This window comes from Salvelinus sp. IW2-2015, linkage group LG18 (genome assembly GCF_002910315.2).
Source record: "Salvelinus sp. IW2-2015 linkage group LG18, ASM291031v2, whole genome shotgun sequence".
In the NCBI taxonomy this organism is placed as follows: Eukaryota; Metazoa; Chordata; class Actinopteri; order Salmoniformes; family Salmonidae; genus Salvelinus; species Salvelinus sp. IW2-2015.
This window is the reverse complement of record NC_036858.1, coordinates 57,638,072-57,661,486: the sequence shown is the minus strand read 5'-3', so window position 1 is coordinate 57,661,486 and position 23,415 is coordinate 57,638,072. Positions and strand designations below refer to the sequence as shown.

Sequence of the window (23,415 nt, the reverse complement as noted above, 5' to 3'; positions counted from 1 at the left end):
AAACACACACACACACACACACACACACACACACACACACACACACACACACACACACACACTAAAACTTCTGTATCTGCATGATCTCTAGGGTGACTGGTGTTGAGTAAAAAACCCTGTAGTGTTTTTGTTGTGTGTGTGTGTGTGTTCATGGGAGTGAAGTTCATAGGAGCACACACATGACGTTTTAGATTAAAAGAAATAAGCAAAAGCTTTGATTTGTGATGAAACAGATGGAAAAGGGGTCTTATAAAACACCTACTGTATAGTACCTAGCAGAAACAGTCTTAAAGCTATTAGAAATACATCAAAAGACAGTCATGTTGAAGACCCCTGACAACTAATATCTACATTTATATATTGAGTTTTGCACATATTATTTGCCTTCTGTCTGTTTTAGTAATTTTGCCTACACTCACAAACATGCTTTTTCTATATAGTGCCAAATAAGGGTTATTATGTAACCATAACAGAAGGCTTTTTGGTGCTATATAGAACCCTTTTTCATGACACTTTCACTGACGGTTGCACCAAAAGAGTTGTGAGTAAACCACTCCCCAAAATATTTGAATGACTCGCCACAACTACATTTTAATTAAGTGATTAAAATCACCCAAAAATCTGTAACAGAATGACTGCAACTGAATTGGCTACAATGGGAATTCATAGTAGTCACAAACCACAGTTGAGTCACCTGCTACTGTCCTCCCACTGGCATTCTGTTATGTTCAGCAAAAAAATATTATATATTTTTGTCACGTAGTGGTCAAAGCAAGAGTCTGAAAACAGTCTGGACAATCTCCCTTCTCTCTCTCTCTCCAGTTAACCCAACGAGTCCCACCATAACGCAAGCGAGTTTTGGACTTTTAACCCCTTTTAAACATTAGATTTGTATATACCATTGGATTTGTCTATTTCTTCTGCATCTGTAGATACCAACCATTCGTTTGTGTGATTAACGGGGGCTGAGCTAGAGCGGTGTTTGTGAGACAGTGGAGGCTGCTGAGGGGAGGACGGCTCATAATAATGGCTGGAATGGAGCGAATGGAATGACATCAAACACATGGAAACCATGTTTGATGTATTTGATACCATTCTACCTATTCTGCTCCAGCCATTACCAGGAGCCCATCCTCCCCAGTTAAGGTGCCACCAACCTCCTGTGGTCTGTAGAGTCCGAATGGTTTGAGCTACATACTATTAAAAGCTATCTATGACGCTCGCAAGCTACAGAAGAGTCATTCGACGGCAGTGTAGTGTCTATAATACTGTATGGGACTCACATAGTCACAAACTCCACACTGACTAGTTCGATATTCATTTCCCAGGAGTAATACATTTATGTACAGTACTTACAGCATTCATATAAATACATTTTTATAATTTTTTTTGCTTTGGCAGACCTTATGAATGCAACTGTTTATGTGACATTGATTTGTGTTGTACTTGTAGCCCTGGTTGTCCTGAAAATAACATTGTAAAGCACGAATAAGGACCGGACATGCAGATAAATGAAAAGCCGATATTTGCTGGGGTCACGAGACTGATAGGGGTTAATGTCACTTCTTCCGGCTCTAACTGAAACCTACCCATAAGCCCCCTCTCTTTCCATTTACTGTAACCTGCCCTCTCACCCACTGAGCACCGACTGACACCGGATGTCCATGGACGTTGAAAAGTACAGGTCAGTACAATACAGTTCTGTAGGGTAGAGTACAGGTCAGTACAATACAGTTCTGTAGGGTAGAGTTACAGGTCAGTACAATACAGGTAGTACAATACAGTTCTGTAGGGTAGAGTACAGGTCAGTACAATACAGGTCTGTGGGGTAGGAGTAGGATACAGGTCAGTACAATACAGTCTGTAGGGTAGAGTACAGGTCAGTACAATACAGTTCTGTAGGGTAGAGTAGAGGACAGGTCAGTACAATACAGTACTGTAGAGTAGAGTACAGGTCAGTACAATACAGTACTGTAGGTAGAGTACAGGTCAGTACAATACAGTTCTGTAGGGTAGAAGTAGAGTACAGGTCAGTACAATACAGTACTGTAGAGTAGAGTACAGGTCAGTACAATACAGTTCTGTCGGGTAGAGTAGAGTACAGGTCAGTACAATACTGTAGGGTAGAGTATAGGTCAGTACAATACAGTACTGTAGGGTAGAGTATAGGTCAGTACAATACAGTACTGTAGGGTAGAGTAAAGTACAGGTCAGTACAATACAGTACTGTAGGGTAGAGTACAGGTCAGTACAATACAGTTCTGTAGGGTAGAGTAGAGTACAGGTCAGTACAATACAGTACTGTAGGTAGAGTACAGGTCAGTACAATACAGTTCTGTAGGGTAGAGTAGAGTACAGGTCAGTACAATACAGTACTGTAGGGTAGAGTACAGGTCAGTACAATACAGTTCTGTAGAGTAGAGTACAGGTCAGTACAATACAGTACTGTAGGGTAGAGTAAAGTACAATACAGTACTGTAGGGTAGAGCAGACTACAGGTCAGTACAATACAGTACTGTAGATTATAGGTCAGTACAATCAGTACTGTAGGGTAGAGTAGAGTAAAGTACAGGTCAGTACAATACAGTACTGTAGAGTATAGGTCAGTACAATACAGTACTGTAGGTAGAGTAGAGTACAGGTCAGTACAATACAGTACTGTAGAGTAGAGTACAGGTCAGTACAATACAGTTCTGTCGGGTAGAGTAGAGTACAGGTCAGTACAATACAGTACTGTAGGGTAGAGTATAGGTCAGTACAATACAGTACGTAGGGTAGAGTATAGGTCAGTACAATACAGTACTGTAGGTAGAGTAAAGTACAGGTCAGTACAATACAGTACTGTAGGGTAGAGTACAGGTCAGTACAATACAGTTCTGTAGGGTAGAGTACAGGTCAGTACAATACAGTACTGTAGGGTAGAGTAAAGTACAATACAGTACTGTAGGGTAGAGCAGACTACGGGTCAGTACAATATAGTACTGTAGAGTATAGGTCAGTACAATACAGTACTGTAGAGTATAGGTCAGTACAATACAGTACCGTAGAGTAGAGTACAGGTCAGTACAATACAGTACTGTAGAGTAGAGTATAGGTCAGTACAATACAGTACTGTTGGGTAGACTTCAGGTCAGTACAATACAGTACTGTAGAGTTTAGTACAGTACTGTACAGTACAATAGAGCCCACTAGAGTAGAGTACAGTATATTTTACTACATTGTACTGTACTATACTGCACTGAACTCTATTGTACTGTGTTGTACTGTACTAAACTTTACTCTACTCTGCTGTGCTCTGCTGTACTGTGATGTCCAAACTTGTGAAACATTGACATCTATGATTGGGACAGATTTAATCCAGTCCAGACCAACTAAATTAGGTATTGTTAGCTTAATAGCCAGTGTGTAGAATAATACCCAAATATGCAAAGCAGGATATTACATTTGTCTACCTTTGTGTACCAATTCAGGATACATCACCATGAACAGAATGATGTTCATCATTATGCGTTTCTGTATAGTACAGATCAAGGACCCATGATGTCATTATGTTACTATAAAACTGTTACCTGTTGTTAATCCACTTCATTTAGTGTAGTTCAATAACCAAAATAGATTTCTTCAAACTCAAGTTGTCATGTCATAGCTGACACCCTATTCTTTCAGCAGACATCTTAGAATCTTCATTTAGAGTAGATATTTAAGAGTTTTTGGAAAACGTGGTCACATAAAAAAAACAAGATAGATTTTACTATCATTCTATTACCAAACTTTACATCTGCACTGTTCTTCGAGTAAATGTTAAAAAAAATATGTATTTTTTATAAATAGTGGAAATGGTTAAAAGTAGTCCTTAGTATGGTTTGTTGAACTTTGCAGTCAATGGTTTTTGTTTGGCAACTGTGACCTCGTATCTGAAGACTGCACACTCCAATAAATATTATGGGTGATGTTTTGGCCACTCAAAAGGCTATATTGTACATGGGAATCAGGATGACTGGGGGTGACCTTTAAAAACAGTGTTTTGTAACAGACTGATTTGCTTGTTCCATTGTGTCCACCACAACAACCAGTCTTTGTGTTGACAGACTGTCAGATCCATACTCTATGAGCCTGTCTGTCTTAGATCCCCCATCCCATCTGTGTTTTCCTATCTCTGCTTCTTGTCTTCCACCATTCTGGGTCGTGAAGCTCCATTTTTTTCTTTCAATTTCAATTTTCAATTTAAGGGGCTTAATTGTCATGGGAAACATATGTTTACATTGCCAAAGCAAGTGAAATAGATAAGAAACAAAAGTTAAATAAAAAAAATAAAAAAATAACAGTAAACATTAAACTCACATTAGTTCCAAAAGAATAAAGACATTTCACATGTCATATTATGTGCAAATAGTTAGAGTACAAAAGGGAAGATATATCAAAATAAATATTGTTTGTATTTACAATAGTGTTTGTTCTTCACTGGTTGCCCTTTTCTTGTGGCAACCAGTCACAAATCTTGCTGCTGTGATGGCACACTGTCGTATTTCACCCAATAGATATGGCAGTTTATCAAAATTAGGTTTGTTTTCAAATTCTTTGTGGGTCTGTGTAATCTGAGGGAAATATGTGTCTCTAATATGGTCCTACATTTTTGGCAGAGGGTTAGGAAGTGCAGCTCAGTTTCCACCTCATTTTGTGGGCAGTGTGCACATAGCCTGTCTTCTCTTGAGATCCAGGTCTGCCTATGGTGGCTTTTCTCAATAGCAAGGCTATGCTCACTGAGTCTGAACATAGTCAAGGTTTTCCTTAAGTCTGAGTCAGTCACAGTGGTCAGGTATTCTGCCWCTGTGTACTCTCTGTTTAGGGTCAAATAGCATTATAGTTTGCTCTGTTTTTTTTGTTAATTCTTTCCAACGTGTCAAGTAATTATCTTTTTGTTTTCTCATGATTGGGTCTAATTGTGTTGCTGTCCTGGGTCTCTGTTGGGTCTGTTTGTTTGTGAACAGAGCCCCAGGACCAGCTTGCTTAGGGGACTCTTCTCCATGTTCATCTCTCCGTAGGTGATGGCTTTGTTATGGAAGSTTCGGGAATCGCTTCCTTTTAGGTGGTTGTAGAATTTAACGGTTATTTTCTGGATTTTGATCATTGGCAGGTTTTGGCCTAATTCTGCTCTGCATGCATTATTTGGTGTTGTACGTTTGACATAGTGTCACGTCCTGACCATAGAAAGCTTTTATTTTCTATGTTAGAGTAGGTCAGGACGTGACTGGGGGGTTGTTCTAGTTTATATTTTCTATGTGGGGTTCTAGGTTTATTTTCTATGTTGGTGATTTGTATGATTCCCAATTAGAGGCAGCTGGTTATCGTTGTCTCTAATTGGGGATCATACTTAAGTAGCATTTTTTCCACCTGTGGGGGATGGGATATTGTTTATGTTTAGTTGCCTGTTAGAACTGCATTGTCGTCACGGTTCGTTTATTCTTTATTTGTTTTGTATTTGCTTAAGTTTCACTTTATTCATTAAAAGTATCATTCATTAAAAGAACTCAAAGTACGCTGCGCCTTGGTCCGACATTCATTATTACGAACATCGTGACACACAGAGGATATTTTTGCAGAAGTCTCAATTTGATGTTTGTCCCATTTTGTGCCCTTCTTGCTTTGTGGCGCTGATGTTTAGTCCGATGTATGTATCGTTTTTTTGTGTGTTCTAGCGCAACGGTGTCTAGATGGAATTTGTATTTGTGGTCCTGGCAATTGGATGTTTTTTTTTTGATTTACTGTCAGGGCCCAGATCTGACAGAATCTGTCCAGAAGATATAGGTACTGCTGTAGGCCCTCCTTGGTTGAGGACAGAAGCACCAGATCCACAGCAAACAGTAGACATTTGACTTCAGATTCTAGTAGGGTTGGTCTCTTGCTCTCGCGCGCTCTCTCTTTCTCTCTCTCTCTTTTTCTCTCTTTTTCTCTCTTTTTCTCTCTCTTTTTCTCTCTCTCTTTCTCTCTCTCTTTTTCTCTTTCTCTCTCTATCTCTTGCTCTTTCTCTCTCTTTCTCTTGCTCTTTCTCTTTTTCTCTCTTTCTCTTTCTCTCTTTCTCTCTTTCTCTCTTTTTCTCTCTTTTTCTCTTTTTCTCTCTTTTTCTTTCTCTCTTTCTTTCTCTCTCTCTCTCTTTTTCTCTCTCTCTTTCTCTCTCTCTTTTTCTCTCTCTCTTTTTCTCTTTCTCTCTCTTGCTCTTTCTCTTTCTCTTTCTGTCTCTTTTTCTCTCTCTCTCTCAAGACTTGTGTCAGCACTTGTGCTCCAGTGTAGCAAAGGGAGAGGACAGAAGTCTCTGTCACGGGTTGACACACACAGCTTATCTCAGCGCTTGTGTGTTAGAAAGTCTGTAGGTCTATGGGTCCATCAGTCACTGACTGTGTCCAGAGTGATAGCATCTCTGACCCCTGACTATCAGCATCCTCCTCTAGTTTAACCTGTTTACTGTGTACGTTTCCCCAACAAAGTGAATGTATTGTATAGATACAGGCACATGTAGGCACTGTGCAGTTATGTTCGGAGGCGCACACACGGCTTTCAGGCATACGCATAAGCGCATGCATGAACGCAAGTGCACACTCACATCACACACACAGTGATGTCAAACTCTGAGAAGAACAGTAGACAGTGAGACAGGATTCAAAGAGAACTTTGTTTGCAGCCGGATGCAAATCCTGACCTACAATGTCTGGAAAAGGGCACTGTGCCCAGTCCCACACGCACCCAGAGACACAGACAAGCGAGAGAGCAGTGTGTGCGTGAGCAAATTCATACATGCTTGTGTGTGTGTGTGGTCAGAGACTCAGACGTCTGTCAGTGTGTGAGGGGACAGTCCTGTCCCTCCATGGGGGTTGGGGGTACCAGCCTGTATCTCTCTTTGTTCAGGGGGGTGTGATGACCAGGGCTGATCTCAGAACAGATGCTCTCTCTCTGCTATGGGGGGGTGGGGGGTTGATGACCAGGGCTGATCTCAGAACATATATTTTCTAGTAGGGCTTGTAATGTTAAACACATACTGTATTATTGGGATATTTTCTTTAGAGTCCGTGCTGTGTTTACGTGTTCAGGAGTAGGTGGCTGTAGGGGGGAGAGCAGGGCAGAATGACTTCCTCCTCTCATTGAAGCCACAGAAGTTCCGACCTTGGTACTGCAGGCATTGTAATCAGAAAACAAAATCCCCCAATATAGTGAATGGAAAAATGACAATCTTCATGGTCAATCTTCGTATAAATAAAAAAATATTTTGAAAACAATCATGGTACCAATAATTGCTTCTTATACACCAGATGTATGTCTTTAAAATCGCACACAGAAGAAGTTATAAGGATAATTTAGTTGCGAATGGCAACCTGCAGTACCCCAATCAGCCTTAAACTTTAGTTACCCATTTATAAGTGGCAGCACTGAGCTAGCCTGCAACGTCTCTTCCTGGAGTAACTCAAACTGCGCATGTTATGTCTCCATGAGACGCCATCTTAACCAACTTCTTTTTGCTTCAATGCGCTATTGAGTTTTCACATAGGAATGAATGATATGATGTGACCGATGACTTTGTCCATTCATATATACAGTCATTGGGCGAGAGTCTTGGGCCAGGATTCAATCCGATCCGCTTTACATTTAAAGGTAATATCCGATTGAGCCAACGTGCGAAGCAATTACCATGAATGTGATATCCGATATCCGAGGGGGGGAGGGGGGGGGGGGGGGTTGATAGTGTGTCAGTTTTCTGCAAAGATATTCAGTATCTATTCTCTACGGTGTTGTGTGTGTTATTGTTCAGTGTTAATACTGGGAGTGCTCCATAGAGACAGGCTCATAGCCAGAGTGTTGCGCTGCTGACAGAGCAGTGATAAGAGGACAAACATGCCCTCTGTCAGCACAGTATGCCCTACATACACACCCTGCCATGATTATATTGCCTGAGCTAGTCCTATCTCTCCACCCAGAGCTCGGGGCACTTTGAATATTGAGAGACATCCCCTGACAAGAGTCCATCCATCGCTCTCCAACTGTCATGACAGTTCAGACATTTCATTTATTCACAATGCATTGGAGGAAACAGACATGCGAAACTCAGCTTGAGTTAGCCTGCCTGGGCTTAACAGACTGTTTAAAATACAACTCCAATCCAGTTCTGTCTGGCTCAGACGAGTCTGAAGCCAAAGCAAGGCCTCTTAGTTGAGTTCCTGTAAGTGCTGGAGAATACTCAGGGGGAGAGAGAAGGGGCTGCTGGGTTTCTCGAACACAGTGCTCCCCCCCATCTCTCTCTGTCTCTCTGTCTCTCCCACACTCTCTCACACTCTCTCCTCTCCTCCACACTTTCCTTTCATCAGAGTGGTTTTCAGCTCTCTCCACTTCACTGTGCTAAAAATGCCTACCACCCCTGAGTCACTCAATGGAAGGCATGGGGTTTCTACACAAGTAGCTCGCTAAGAAAAGTGCTTTTACACTTTCGGCTCGAAAATACCTTCTCTCCCTCTCTATGTATAGTCAGGTCCTTGATAAAGATGAGCAAAAAGACAGTTGACCGTAACAAGAAATAGCCCCATAACATAAAAAACTCACCACCATATTTTACTGTAGGTATGGTGTACTTTTCTGCATACGGTATGCTTTCGACAAACCAACCACTTGTGTGCGTGTCCAAAGAGCTCTATTTTCATGTCATCTAACCATAGCACCGCCTGGAGTTTGATAAACGGCATTGGCACTTGGATTGGAACCGGTGCTACGGTCATATGACATTAAAATACAGCTCTTACGCCACACACAGCAGCGGTGGGTTTGGCATTGAAAATCAACAAGTCTCTGGACTTGAACCCCCTTGAAAACCTGTGGTTTGAATTGAAGAGGGCAGACGAAGGGTAGCAAGGATCTGGAAAGATTCTGTGCGGAGGAATGGTCTAAGATCCCTCCCAATGTGTTCGCCAATCTCTTAAAACATTTTTTTTAAAGACTCAGTGTCGTTATCCTTGCAAGGGGAGTATTGAAAACAGGTGGCAATCAGTATTAGCCCTATCTTTTTTAGATTTGTTTTCATTACTTGTTAAAGAAAATCTCTTTCCCTGAGCAATTGTATTTGTATAAAATATTAGAATGTCATTTTTTTCATCAACGGTGCCAATAATTATGGACCTGACGGTGTGTGTCCTCTCTCTCTCTCTCTCGCTCTCCCTCTCTCTCTCCTCCTCTCCCTCTCTCTCTTCTCTCTCTCTCTCTCTTCTCCTGGTCTCTCTGTCTCCTCTGCTCTCATGTCTCCTGTTCTCTCTCTCTCTCTCTCTTCTCTCTCTCTCTCTCCTCTCTCTCTCTCTCTCCTCTCTCCCTCTCTCTCTATCTCTCTCCCTCTCTCCTCTCTCTCTCTCTCTCTCCTCTCTGTCTCTCTCTCTCTCCCCCCTTCCTTCCCTCCCGCCCTTAAAAAAAGAGTGCTCTCTTCTTAAAAATGTCTCTCTCCTGCAGGGATGTGCTGGGCCATGGTGTTGGCGGGTTATGCTGAAGGGATGAGGGATGTGCTTGTGTGTACTGAAGGAGGAGGGAGTGTTGGTGTATCTGGAAGGGAGGAGATGTGCTTGTGTGTATCTGAAGGGATGAGGGAGTGCTTGGTGTGTACTGAAGGAGAGGGAGTGCTTGGTGTGTATCTGTAAAGATGGAGATCGTCTTGGTTGTTATCCATGGAGATGTGTTGGTGGTATCTGAAGGATGGAGGATTGCTTGTGTGTAATCTGGAGGATGGAGGATGTGCTTGGTGGTATCTGAGAGGGATGAGATGTGCTTGGGTGTATCTGAAGGATGATAGGAGTGCTTTGTGTGTATCTGAAGGGATGGAGGGATGTGCTTGGTGTGTATCTGAAGGGATGGAGGGATGTGCTTGGTGTGTATCTGAAGGGATGGAGGGATGTGCTTGGTGTATGTCTCTATCTCCCAGAGGAGGAGTGACCTTTAGGGAGCTAGAAGCTGTTTGTCTTTCTTAAGATCTCTGCTCATTATAGCTCAGAACAGGAGAGGGAGATTCTCCATCTGCACCAGCTTCATTAGGCGGGATAGAGACAATGCCATCGAACTCTCACCCAGCTAGCCAACAGCAACGCAGCACAGAGGCATTGTGTGTGTTTGTGTATCGACGTGCATCTAGTGTGTGCGTGTGTGTTTGTCTATCTACAGGCAACTGCCGAAATAATGGGAACACTTGAGTAAATGAAGGATACAGCAGGTGCTTCCACACGGGTGTGTTTCCTGAGTTAAGTAAGCAATTAACATCCCATCATGTTTAGGGTCATTGTATAAAGATGCTGGGCAGGCCATTATTTTGGCTACCAGAGCTAAGCCCCCATAGGATGACAATGCCCCCGTCCACTGGGCACGAGTGGTCACTGAATGGTTTGATGAGCAGGGAAACGATGTAAACCATATGCCATGGCTGTCGCAGTCACCAGATCTCAACCCAATTGAACCCTTATGGGAGATTCTGGAGCGGCGCCTGAGACAGTGTTTTCCACCACCATCAACAAAACACCAAATGATATTATTTCTCGTGGAAGAATGGTGTCACATCCCTCCAATAGAGTTCCAGACTCTTGTAGACTCTATGCCAAGGTGCATTGAAGCTGTTCTGGCTTGTGGTGGCCCAACGTCCTATTAAGACACTTTATGTTGGTGTTTCCTTTATTTTGGCAGTTACCTGTATGTGTATCTGTATTTGAGTGTGTGTGTCTGTCTAGTTATTGCTTTTACACGCACGCACGCACGCACGCACGCACGCACGCACGCACGCACGCACACACACACACGTCTGCAGTTAAACCCAGCTAGGCTTCTAACCACACATCAATACAGTATAGTGGATCTGTTTATCCACTCTCTCGACATTTTACCTGGCCTCTACCCAATAGCCCATCATTATGGGGAGCACTGGGGACACTCTCTGTTTGAACAGGGATCCAGGATCAGGCATTAAACCACTATTTACTATCTCCTCACCACCACTAGCCCCATTAAAAGAGCTAGTCTGCCAAGCACAGTGTATAGGCTATATAGCACATTGGGATGAATACTACCCTCCGTCTTTCCCGTCACCTCTGTTTGAACAGGCCTTTAGTATTAGCTTAGCTTTAAGTATTTTATTTTAATCTGAGGCGGAACACAGCAGACCCTAGTGTGCCCCTCAAATATAGTCTACTCCTTTAATATTAATGGAGAGCTGTGCTCTGGTCCTGGTATGGTCCCCCCATTGAACCATAGGGCTGACCGATGTAGACGTTGTGTGGAAGGTGAGTGGGTTTAATACAGCTCACTACAGCACAGTGCAGAGTACTACAGAATAATAATCTTCCTCTTGGTGGTACTTTATAGTCCCAAGCCAAATAACTAGTATAATTTGATGTTAGCCCTATAGAAAGCCTTTAGATTGCACTTTTGTAGGGCTAGAGAAGCATTGACTGGTTTAGCCAATAAGCAGGCTTTTGCCAAGGTGTTCCTCCACCTCTCTGTTAACTGGTGTGTTCAGGACATTTTAGACTTCTTTAATTAAAGTGCTACATAATACAAAGTACAACTGTTCCATTATATTTTATTTTAGGATGATGAGCAAATCCAACAACTGACTGCTACGATAGTAGATCCCATCTTTGTTTCCTACTGCGATCTTTACACTGCATGATCTCTATGCCCAATTATCCTAAAAGCATGATACATACTAAGAGCCTGCCAGCAGTGGTACCAGCTTTCACAGGATCAGCACAAACTGGCAGCAGACATGACAAAGTGTGTGTTTGTGTGTGTTGGCATGGATCAACACATGAGATTTACAGCTGAAGATGATCCTACATGGCTGTCTGTCCAATCTGTTTCCGTGGTAACCGCTGGCCCTCTCAACCCTTAGTTGGGTAAAAATAACAACTTGCGTCTAAGAGACTAAATTAGATGTGAGATATTATTAAAAAAGATTGGACAATATACACAGTTCAAAATGAGAGAGAGGGAGGCAGAGGGAGGCAGAGGGAGGCAGAGGGAGGCAGAGGGAGAGTGAGAGAGCGCTGTGGTGCTAGTAAACAACATCAACTCAGACATCTAATTAATATTTCATCATAATAACATGTTGCCTTACATTACTTTGCTTGTGTGTTTGTGTCTCTGTGTGCGTCTATTGCTTTTAATTAGATCAGCCAAGCACTTCTGTAGACAAAGTAAGTGTCTGAAATAGTACCCTATTCATTATATAGTGCACTGCTTTTGACCAGAGCCCATATGTCTCTGGTCAAAAGTAGTGCACTATATAGCAGTACAGATGTAGGATCTTAACTTGATTACCCTGTTGCTGGAGAACGTTTCTGCAATGCAGGACATTTTTTACTTGTAGTGCATTTGCACCCTTTTCCATATATACAGATGTAGTATCTTAATTTTTGCCACTTTGAAATTTCAGACTTGATTTTCCGTTACAAAAAATTTCCATTAATTATAATTCACATAATATTTCACATTTCCTGTTGCTGCAGGATTATTTTCCTTCTTTAGCAAACTGGCTAAAATTAAGATCCTACATCTGTATACATGGAAAAGGGTGCAATTTCGGACGCACATAGGACTCTGAGTACGTCACATAGCCTGATCCCTACATAATATTATGAAGGCCTCCATCCATAGGAGAGGATATCTAGCTAATATATATGCAAAATGCAGAGCAGAATGGAAATTGTGTGCATATTAAGCCTTCTGTTGGCTGATCACTACACTAGGGGAATTAGTCTGTCACCAACTTCAACCAGGGTTTTTCCATAAGCCTCTCTCTCTTTCTCTCTCTCTCTCTCTCTGTTTCTGTCTTTTTCTCTTTCTCTCCATCTCTCTCAGAGATGAAAGGAAAATTATGTATTAGTTTTAATTCGCTGTAGTGTAAGTTAAATTATTTTCTTTCAGGTGTGAAGCAACACTAGAAAATATTCTATTATGTAAATCTCATTCAAATTGCTGATTCATAGCATATTTGAGGCCCTTTCACATAATAACATGTAGATTTGTTTAAAACACATTAAATCACAGGTGATAAATTATCTAGGAAATGTCTAACTTGTTTTCAAAGTGGAGTGAAAGTGTTTGCTGAATAACAGACATCAATATATTACTTCTGCAAAATATTTAATTGACTATATCTAATTATAGTAAATGTATTTAGTTGAAGAAGATACTCATGTCTCTGCAACATGGTGTATTTTTCTTTTTCTTACCAAATAAATCATTATTTTCATTGTAATTTTTTGTTGGGGCGGGGGGCTACAGGTCCAATATTCATATATCAATTCACACACTCAGTTTATACCAATATGTACCTGTAGGCTGCCACTAAGAGATGCATCATATTGATCACACAGGATTTTGTAATAATACAATTGGTATGTAAAGGAACAGAAAGTGGGCCTACACCCCCAACTCCTATTCCACTCTGTCTCCGTCCAACCACCCGCATTCCCCCCACCAGGAACACATGGTTTTCACCCGGTCCCACCCCGCTAGCAACACAGGTTGGTTGTCAGTCCCCACCCCCACATATCTCTGTCTACCCACCTGCCTCCCCACCACTTATCCCCTATGTGTTGGGCTTCGGATGATTCTAATGTTATAACTTCTAATAGTAACTGTATCTGCTGGCGGATTGGGTGAGAGTGAGGTGATTGCCGTCGTTTCAACCTTGACTTCCAATGCTATGCCGATGACATCCAGATCTGCCTCAGCACCAAATCCCTCCTCAACCCACCTCTGACCCACATTGAATCCTGCCTCTCTACAATAAATGGATGCAACAGTCGGAAGTCCTCTTCATCGGCACCAAATCCGCTCTCACCAAAGCTGGCAACCTCACCCTCACCATTGATGACACCACTGTGTCCCCCCCCCACACACAACCTTGGTGTCATCCTGGACTCCACCCTCTCCTTTGAACACCACATGACAGACTGTCAAATCCTCATTCTTCTACCTCCGCAACATAGCCAAAGTCAGGTCCTCCATCTCCAGTCCTGCCTCTGAAACCCTCAATCATGCATTAATCTCCTCCCGTCTTGAGTACTGCAACTCACTGCTCTCCGGCATCAACTCCAGCTCCCTCCATCTGCTCCAAATGGTTCAAAACTCTGCAACCTGACTCCCCACACTATGTCCTGGCAGCACATCACCCCTGTCCTCTGTGAACTCCACTGGCTCCTTGTCTCCCAACGCATTGATTACAATATCCTCTTTCTGACCTACAAAGTCTTTCACCCCCTTACCTCTCAGACCTTCTTCTCCCCTACCAACCCAGACGTGCACTCCGTTCCACCACAACAGGCCACTTTGTCATCCCTAGGTCCAAGTTCCAGAGCTTCAGCAACAGGGCCTTCTCCAGGGTTGCTCCTAGACTTTGGAACTCAGTCCCTCCATCCATCCGTGATTCTGATTCCATCACTAACTTTCAGTCTCTCCTAAAGCCCCACCTCTTTGACAAAGCCTAACCTTTTACATTTTGCGCCAAATAGAAATTGTGTGAGCAATAATAGGATCAAAGGGTAGTTTACATTGTTTAAGGGATATATCAGTGAAGACCACCTCTTCCAGAGCAATAGGATACAGCATATTTCTCTCTATACTCAGCCAGGGGGTGGAAGAATCATGTCTAAACCAATTTAGGATGGGGAGAAATGCTAGTGCCTGGAAATACAATTTAAAGTTTGGTGCAGATAGTCCTGCCTATGTCTTTCTCTCTTTGTATGCTTGATAATTTTATCTGGGATCGCTTACCTTGCCATACCTTGGCATATAATGAAGAGATCTGACCATTCTAGTCTATCAAAAGCTTTTTTTGCATCAAGAGATAAAACAGCCCAAGGAGCTGTTGTTTCTGATGAAGTATCTAAGATTTGTAATAGTCGACGGAGGTTATACGAGAATAAAGTTTTTTAACAAACCCGCTTCGTCCTTGTGGACCGATTTGGATAAGTAAGTCTTGAGACGGGACGACAACATTTAGAAAAAATTGCAATAGTCAGAACATTGGGTGGCATCCTTACCTTTTCTTAATAAAAGGGAAATTAGTGCTGTATTCACATCTCTCACAAATAAACCTTTGTGAACGCCTGTGTTAATCATTTCGAGCAATAGTGGACCTAATTGATTCCAAAATGTAAAATAGACCTCAGGAGGAATACCATCTTATTCAGATGATTTTCCTTTATTCATGCTATCCAATGCCTTTTTGAGTTCATTGAGAAATATTTGAGCTTCCAGCGAGGAGGCTTCCTCTGTTGAGAGAAAAGGAGCTCTTCATACTTTTAGAAAGGATTTACAAATGTATACCTCTTTTTTTTCCTCTCCAATTGGTATTTACAATTGGGGAGAAACACAATCCTGCCAAGCCGCACTGCTTCTTGACACACTGCTCACTTAACCTGGAAGCCAGCCTCACCAATTTGAAACACTGTGCAACTGGCAACCGTGTCTTGTGGCATGCGCCTGGCCCGCCACAAGAGTCGCTACAGCGCGATGGGACAAGGACAGCCCGGCCAAACCCTAACCTGGACAACGCTGGGCCAATTGTGCGCCGCCTCATGGGTCTCCCGGTCACGGCCGGCTGCGACACAACCCGGGATCGAACCCAGAGCTGTAGTGACGCCTCAAGCACTGCAATGCACTACAGTGCCTTAGACTGCTGCGCCACTCGGGAGGCCCGTAATTCCCAGTATGTGATCTATGTGATCATTACTGCATAGCGTGTTGGCCAATAAACAACTGAGACGATTACCATGGAAGTAAAGGTTGAGTCTAACTCAATGGAAAGCAAATTCTGCTCTCTGTCTTATCAATAAATGAACATTTCCAGTTCTGATATCTTATTACAGTTGCATTATTTTTAATAAAACCTTTGGTGGCATCCCATAGTTTCAGGGGGTCATCGACTGAATTTTTATTGATCATTATGAATGACTTTAGTTCAATTTAAAATTGATCACAAAATGTACGATTATGTAGTAGTGAAACGTTGAAACACACATCTTGTGGCCCTTAGGAGATTCTGAAATGTGTAATTGGCAGTAGTATGTCTGGTGATTGGACAAGATCATATATTGAATTTCTATTTTCTTAATATTTGAAAATAGAGGTCTAGATGATAATATATAATCGATTAGGGAGAATGTTTTATGCCTGCTTGAGTAGAAGAGGCTGATGAAAAAGCAGCCAGTTTGTACAAATGGTTCTGCATTCTATGTGTGTCCTTATGGAGCAGGTGTGTTTCTTTGAAGTGTTGCTATAGCAATATGGTTTCTTGCTAGGATATCAAAACAGCTGGAATGTTTGATTGGACAATTTAGGGCTTTAAGAGTAGCTAGCGTTGCCATTGTTTTTCAAACAGGAATGTTATATTAAAAATGTCATTGTTATCTTTAGTGTTGATAAGCCTATGGATGTGTAACAAAAGCAGGATCCACTGGGGAACCCACCCATTGGTCGTCAAAAATGATGTGCAAGAAATGCAATCTATACTCTAGACCTTCACAATAATTAATCATAACCTGTAAGCCAAGTCCTCCCTGGGAGATAAACTCATTAGCGTAAACGGAGGGGGACAGCAAAAAAAATTAAAAATGAATTTTGTGGTACTGGCCATCTATCCTCAACAGTAGTACGTTAAAAATAGTAGGGGAATAGCTTCCAATTTAAATAGCCATATTTAGCCCATATAGGGATGCAGTGCACTGTAGCCCCACAAGGAAGCAACCCCAGTCTGTATGACTCTTCAATAAATTGACCATTGTTCATTAATTGGCATGGTGTCATCATTGTCTAAATGTCCTGGACCATAGGCAATATAATATTAAACAAAGTCCAATGTTCAGCAATAATTATATTAATAAAAGTGATATTTTTACCCAATTGAAGGGGTGTCCTCGTCATTGTCTTATGCTGACGGCAGCATCATAGCCATAGGCTAGGCTGTATGATCTAATGTCTGGATCTCTGGTTTTGATAACCATAGATGTAGAACCCTAGCTAGATAAGCTGGTGTTGTCGAGCCCCTATATGATATATTGTCTATGCTAATGCCTTTATCTGTTCTGAACATGGTGCTCCTCTGAGTGGGCTGTCGTGGCCGTCGTCTCTGGCAGTGCATTTGTTGTTGTTGTTATTAAGCTGTAATTCCTCAATCTGTCCTGCAGATGGTGCTCCTCTGAGTGGGCTGTCGTGGCCGTCGTCTCTGGCGGTGGTGGCTGTTTCCTTGTCTGGTCTCTTCACCTTTGTCTTCCTCATGCTGGCCTGCCTCTGCTGCAAGAAGGGACACATCGGCTTTAAGGTGAGGCTCAGACACCGACGTACGCATGGACGCACACACACACACACACACAGACGCGCACACTGCACCATGTACTATTTTCCATTTGGAAGTGCTGTTCATATAAGTGACCTGCACACTAACACAGAGCTGATGACAGCCATTAGACGGGTTTGACATGTTACTCCCTCAAACTGCTCTCAGATAAAACCTCCTCCAGTGACTGTGTGTGTGTGTGTGCTCTGACACATTTTTAGCTCCTAAGCAATTTTGCAGTATTATTTTTTTTACATTATTAGCCTAGAACATTTTTTTGAGTTATTACATAAACCGGAAATAACTTTGGGATATCAGAGCGGCAGCAACTCACCAGCATTCCGACCAGAAATACGGCTTTCCCGAATTGGATCCTTTGTTCGTACCCTCCAGGGCAATTTAACGTATGCCAGAGGCTGCTCCAAGACTCCGCTGGCAGAGAAGAGGTATTCGTAGTGGACTTCTAGTCTGACTCAGGTGTGCACTTCTGAGTATATTCCTCATAAATGTTCAGTCCCTGGACAATAACGTAGACCAGCTCAGGGCCAAGATCTCCTTCCAGAGAGACAACAGGGACTGCAACATACTCTGTTTCACGGAATCATAGCTCTTTCCGGATATACATTTACTGTCCCCGTCCATACAGCCAGCTGGGTTCTCAGTACATTGTGCAGATAGGAATAAAGAACTCTTCGGGAAGAAGAAAGGTGGAAGTGTGTGTTTCATGATTAACAACTCATGGTGTGATTGTGGTAACATACAGGAACTCAAGTCCTTTTGTTCACACAACCTACAATCAAATGCCGACCACATTTCCTCCCAAGATAATTATCTTTGGTTATTGTCACAGCTGTGTATATTCCCCCTCAAGCCGATACCATGATGGCCCTTTAGGAACTACATTGGACTTTTTGAAAACTAATATCTCGAGGCCGCATTTATTGTAGCAGGGGATTTTAACAAAGCAAATCTGAGGAAAACGCGACCAAAGTTCTATCAACACATTGCCTATAGTACTCGCACTTTGTTACTCTCTCTTCCGGGATGGCTTCAAGGCCCTCCCCCGCCCTCCCTTCGGCAAATCAGATCACAAATCCATTCTGCTCCTCCCTTCCTATAGGCAGGAACTCAAACAGAAAGTACCCGTGCTAAGGTCTATTCAATGTTGTTTTGACCAAACGAAATCTATGCTTCAAGATTGTTTTGATCACGCTGACTGGGATATGTTCCGGGTTGCCTCTGAGACTAACATTGACGTATATACTGACAAGGTGACCGAGTTCATAAGGAAATGTATAGGGGATGTGGTTCCCACTGTGATGATTAAAACCTAGCCAAACCAAAAACCGTGGATAGATGGCAGCATTCAAAACGGAAAGCGTTACCCACCGCATTTAAGTCCTCAAAGCATGCACAGACCAGCTGGCTGGAGTGTTTACAAACATATTACATTTCTCCCTGTCCCAGTCTGCTGTTCCTACTTGCTTCAAGATGTCCACCATTGTTCCTGAACCCAAGAAAGCAAAGTTAACTGAACTAAATGACTATCGCCCCGTAGCACTCACTTCTGTCATCATGAAGTGCTTTGAGTGTCACGGATCCCTCCGTAACGTTCATTACACACACCTGTCCCCCACACTTGTATAAGTGTGCCCTTTGGTTTCCATTGGGCTGTCCATTATTGTTACAATGTCCATTGGTGCGTGTGTGTACCTGTGCTGTGTGTTTTGGGCTTTCGTGCCATTGTGGATTGTGCAGATGATTACGGGTCTCGTACCGTGTGTTAATCATTGTGTGCATGTGTTATTTATTCAAGGTACTCCTCGCTCTTTTGTTTGGGTTTCAACACTGTGTTTTTGTATGGTGTTTGTTTGGTCTTCGTCCCCTTGCCTTTACACGGCATGCCGTATTTTGGGTACAATAGAAAAAACTATTACGCATTCCTGCGTCTGTCTCCTGAATCATTTATGCAAGCGTGACATTGAGAGGCTAATTAAGGATCATATCACCTCCACCTTACCTGACACCCTAGACCCACTGCAATTTGCATACGGCCCACGGACAATGCAATCGCCATCGCACTGCACATCTGGACAAGATGAATACCTATGTAAGAATGTTGTTCATTGACTACAGCTCAGCCTTCAATACCATAGTACCCTCCAAGCTTATCATTAAGCTTGGGGCCCTGAGTCTGAATCATGCCCTGTGTAACTATGTCCTGGACTTCCTGACGGAACGCTCCCAGGTAGAGAAGGTAGGAAACAACACCTCCACTTCTCTGATCCTCAACACAGGAGCCCCACAAAGGTGCGTTTTTAGGTCTCTCCTGTACTCCCTGTTCATCCATGACTGAGTGGCCACGCATGCCTCCAACTCAATCATCAAGTTTGCGGACGACATAACAATGGTAGGCCTGATTACCAATAATGGCGAAACAGTCTACAGGGAGGAGGTGAGGGCCATGGGAGTGTGGTGCCAGGAAAATAACTTTTCCCTCAACAAAACGAAGGAGCTGAACAGCAGAGGGAGCACAGCAGAGGGACAACAGAGGGAGTACGCCCCAATCCAAATCGACGGGCCGCAGTGGAGAAGGTGAAAAGCTTCAAGTTCCTTGGTGTACACATCACTGACAATCTGAAATGGTCCACCCACACATACAGTGTGGTGAAGAAGGCACAACAGCGCCTCTTCAACCTCAGGAGGCTGAAGAAATTCAGCTAGGACACTAAGACCCTTACAAACTTTTACAGATGCACTATTGAGAGCATCCTGTCAGGCTTCATCACCGCCTGGTACGGCAACTGTATCGTTCGCAACCGCAGGGCTCTCCAGAGGGTGATGCGGTCAGCCCAACGCATCACTGGGGGCATACTGCCTGCCCTCCAGGACGTCTACAGCACCCGATGTCACAGGAAGGGCAAAAAAATCATTAAGGACATCAACTATCCGAGCCACGGCCTGTTCACCCACCGCTATCATTCAGAAGGCGAGATCAGTACAGGTGCATCAATGCTGGGACCGAGAGACTGAAAAACATCTATCAAAACAAAGTTTATTTGTCACGTGCGCCGACTACAACAGGTGTAGACCTTACAGTGAAATGCTTACTTACCAACATTGCAAAAAAAGGTATTAGGTGACCAATAGGTAAGTAAAGAAATAAAAACAACAGTAAAACGACAGTGAACAATAACAGTAGCGAGGCTATACACAGTAGCGAGGCTATAACAGTAGCGGGGCTACATACAGGCAACGGTTAGTCAGGCTGATTGAGGTAGTATGTACATGTAGATATGGTTAAAGTGATTATTCATATACGATGAACAGAGAGTAGCAGTAGCGTAAAAGAGGGGGTGGTGGGTGGCGGGACACAATGCAGATAGCCTGGTTAGCCAATGTGCGGGGGCACTGGTTGGTCGGGCCAATTGAGGTAGTATGTACATGAATGTATAGTTAAAGTGACTATGCATATATGATTAACAGAGAGTAGCAGCAGCGTAAAAGGGGGGTTGGGGGAGGGGCACACAATGCAAATAGTCTGTGTAGCCATTTGATTACCTGTTCAAGAGTCTTATGGCTTGGGTGTAAAAACTGTTGAGAAGCCTTTTTGTCCTAGACTTGGCGCTCCGGTACCGTTTGCCATGCGGTAGTAGAGAGAACAGTCTATGACTGGTGGCTGGGGTCTTTGACAATTTTTAGGGCCTTCCTCTGACACCGCCTGGTGTAGAGTTCATGGATGGCAGACAGCTGTCATGGCCTGAGGGGGGAGGTTTATGACCCCCATAAATACCTTTTCCCTTTTTCCTCTCTCTACTCTACCGATGTGACTATTGAAAATTCCTTTGTTAACATAGAGAGTCTGGTGACATCAGAAGATGGGAAACGGAACCATATTTCGGTAATCCAACCAGTTGAAAATATGCGTTTGGACTTAATGAATATGATGTCAGTTCAGTTGGCGTCTGAGACATGATTACTGATGATAGGACGACATAAACTGTATCTTGGATAATCTACACATTCTAGTTATCAGATTCACATGGAATTGTTGTGCAATTTAAATGTTTAAATATGAAACTATTTCTGAAAAGATGAAATGTAACTTTTAGCTTCTTAATGAGAGAATGGTTTGTCAGAAGAACACCACTCTGCTCACTCAGAAGCCCCGCCCAAGTGAACAGACATGGGTTATAAACTATGAAACACAGCCCTCTCTCCCAATCCTATATAAGCCCCTTGACGAAAATGTAACTTTCTGTTCCGAGGACGTTAGGGCGACGGCCCTACGTTAAAAGGGCTCAGATAATAACCTGTTCCAAGGATGTGTGGACTTGAGGTCCCCACGTTGAAAGGACAAAGACCACCTACAGAACTAAGCCACTCTTAGAGAAACTAACGAAATTAGCATCGAGTTTCAATGTGAAGGTGACGACCTACACGCCGGAAGGATGAATTTCGACTATACCAGCCAGAATATAGCATGAGCATATAGCATGGCAACCTGGTATGAACTTTGAACTCTTATTCACTAAAGAAGTGATACCTCCTAGCCGTCGCATTAGCGCAGCAACTGTAGATGTGGGCTAGGAGAGGACGGACAGAGTAGCTGTTCTACCAAAAGACGACGGTACTACCAAGTATCCATTCTACCATCAGACATTCTTCAAAGGACAACCCGGCCTCCCATCTACGACCAACCGATCGAAGCGCAGCTCAGAGTAAACTTTTGTTGCGTTTTCCTTTTTCAAATGGGTGGTAATTTAGAATGCATACTGTATTTACGATAGCATAGCTTCTCCCTTTGTTCCTCAGTCTTCCCGCTCTTTCACTCAAACCCCCCCCCCCCCCCCTTCTTTGTGTAACCAGTCGCTATATCGGCTCCATTCACCAGGTCCATCAATGTATGATTAATTCTGTATATATGTAATTCTGTGTGATTAGTTAGGTATTTAGTAAATAAATAATTAAACCACATTTTGTATTGCTGATTAAACTTGTTAGCCAGGGTTCGTGAAGATAACCATGAATTTACAACTTTCAGATGAGACTAAATAAGGTGAGGATTAAATATTGACTGCTATTGACGTAAAAGATTACCAGGTCTTTAAGAGTTTATTCAGAAGATAACAGCTCTATAAACATTATTTCGTGGTGCCCCGACTTTCTAGTTTAGTATTTACCTGACTAGCTTAATCAGGTAATATTAATTACAGATAAATTATTTTATAGAATATCATGTCATATCACTTAATCCGGCATAGCCAAAGACACGACACAGTTTAGCCCCAGTGATGTACTGGGCCGTACGCACTACCCTCTGTAGTGCCTTGAGGTTGGAGGCCGAGAAATTGCTGTACCAGGCAGTGATGCAACCAGTCAGGTTGCTCTTGATGTTGCAGCTGTAGAACCTTTTGAGATCTGAGGACCCATGCCAAATCCTTTTAGTTTCCTGAGGGGGAATAGGCTTTGTCGTGCCCTCTTCACGACTGTCTTGGTGTGTTTGGACCATTCTAGTCTGTTGGTGATGTGGACACCAAGGAACTTGAAGCTCTCAACCTGCTCCACTACAGCCCCGTCGATGAGAATGGGGGCGTGCTCGGTCCTCCTTTTCCTGTAGTCCACAATCATATCCTTAGTCTTGGTTACGTTGAGGGATAGGTTGTTATTCTGGCACCACCCGGCCAGGTCTCTGACCTCCTCCCTATAGGCTGTCTCGTCGTTGTCTGTGATCAGGCCTACCACTGTTGTGTCGTCTGCAAACTTAATGATGGTGTTGGAGTCGTGCCTGGCCATGCAGTCGTGGGTGAACAGGGAGTACAGGAGCGGACTGAGCACGCACCCCTGGGGGGATCCAGTGTTGAGGATCAGCATGGCAGATGTGTTGCTACCCACCCTCTCCACCTGGGGGCGGCCCGTCAGGAAGTCCAGGATCCTTAGCTTAGTGGTGAGCTTTGAGGGTGCTATGGTGTTGAACGCTGAGCTGTAGTCATTGAATAGCATTCTCACATAAGTGTTCCTATTGTCCAGGTGGGAAAGGGCAGTGTGGAGTGCAAAAGAGATTGCATCAT

The 23,415-nt window shown here is 43.1% G+C and overlaps 1 protein-coding gene across 1 annotated transcript in view; it reads left to right on the top strand.

Annotated features, from left to right (window-relative positions):
* aatkb (apoptosis-associated tyrosine kinase b) overlaps positions 1–23,415 on the top strand; it is an 89,380-nt gene that overhangs the window by 27,028 nt on the left and 38,937 nt on the right. The window contains 1 exon segment of the mRNA XM_024008757.2: positions 17,196–17,329. Coding sequence (XP_023864525.2) covers positions 17,196–17,329 — 134 coding nt within the window.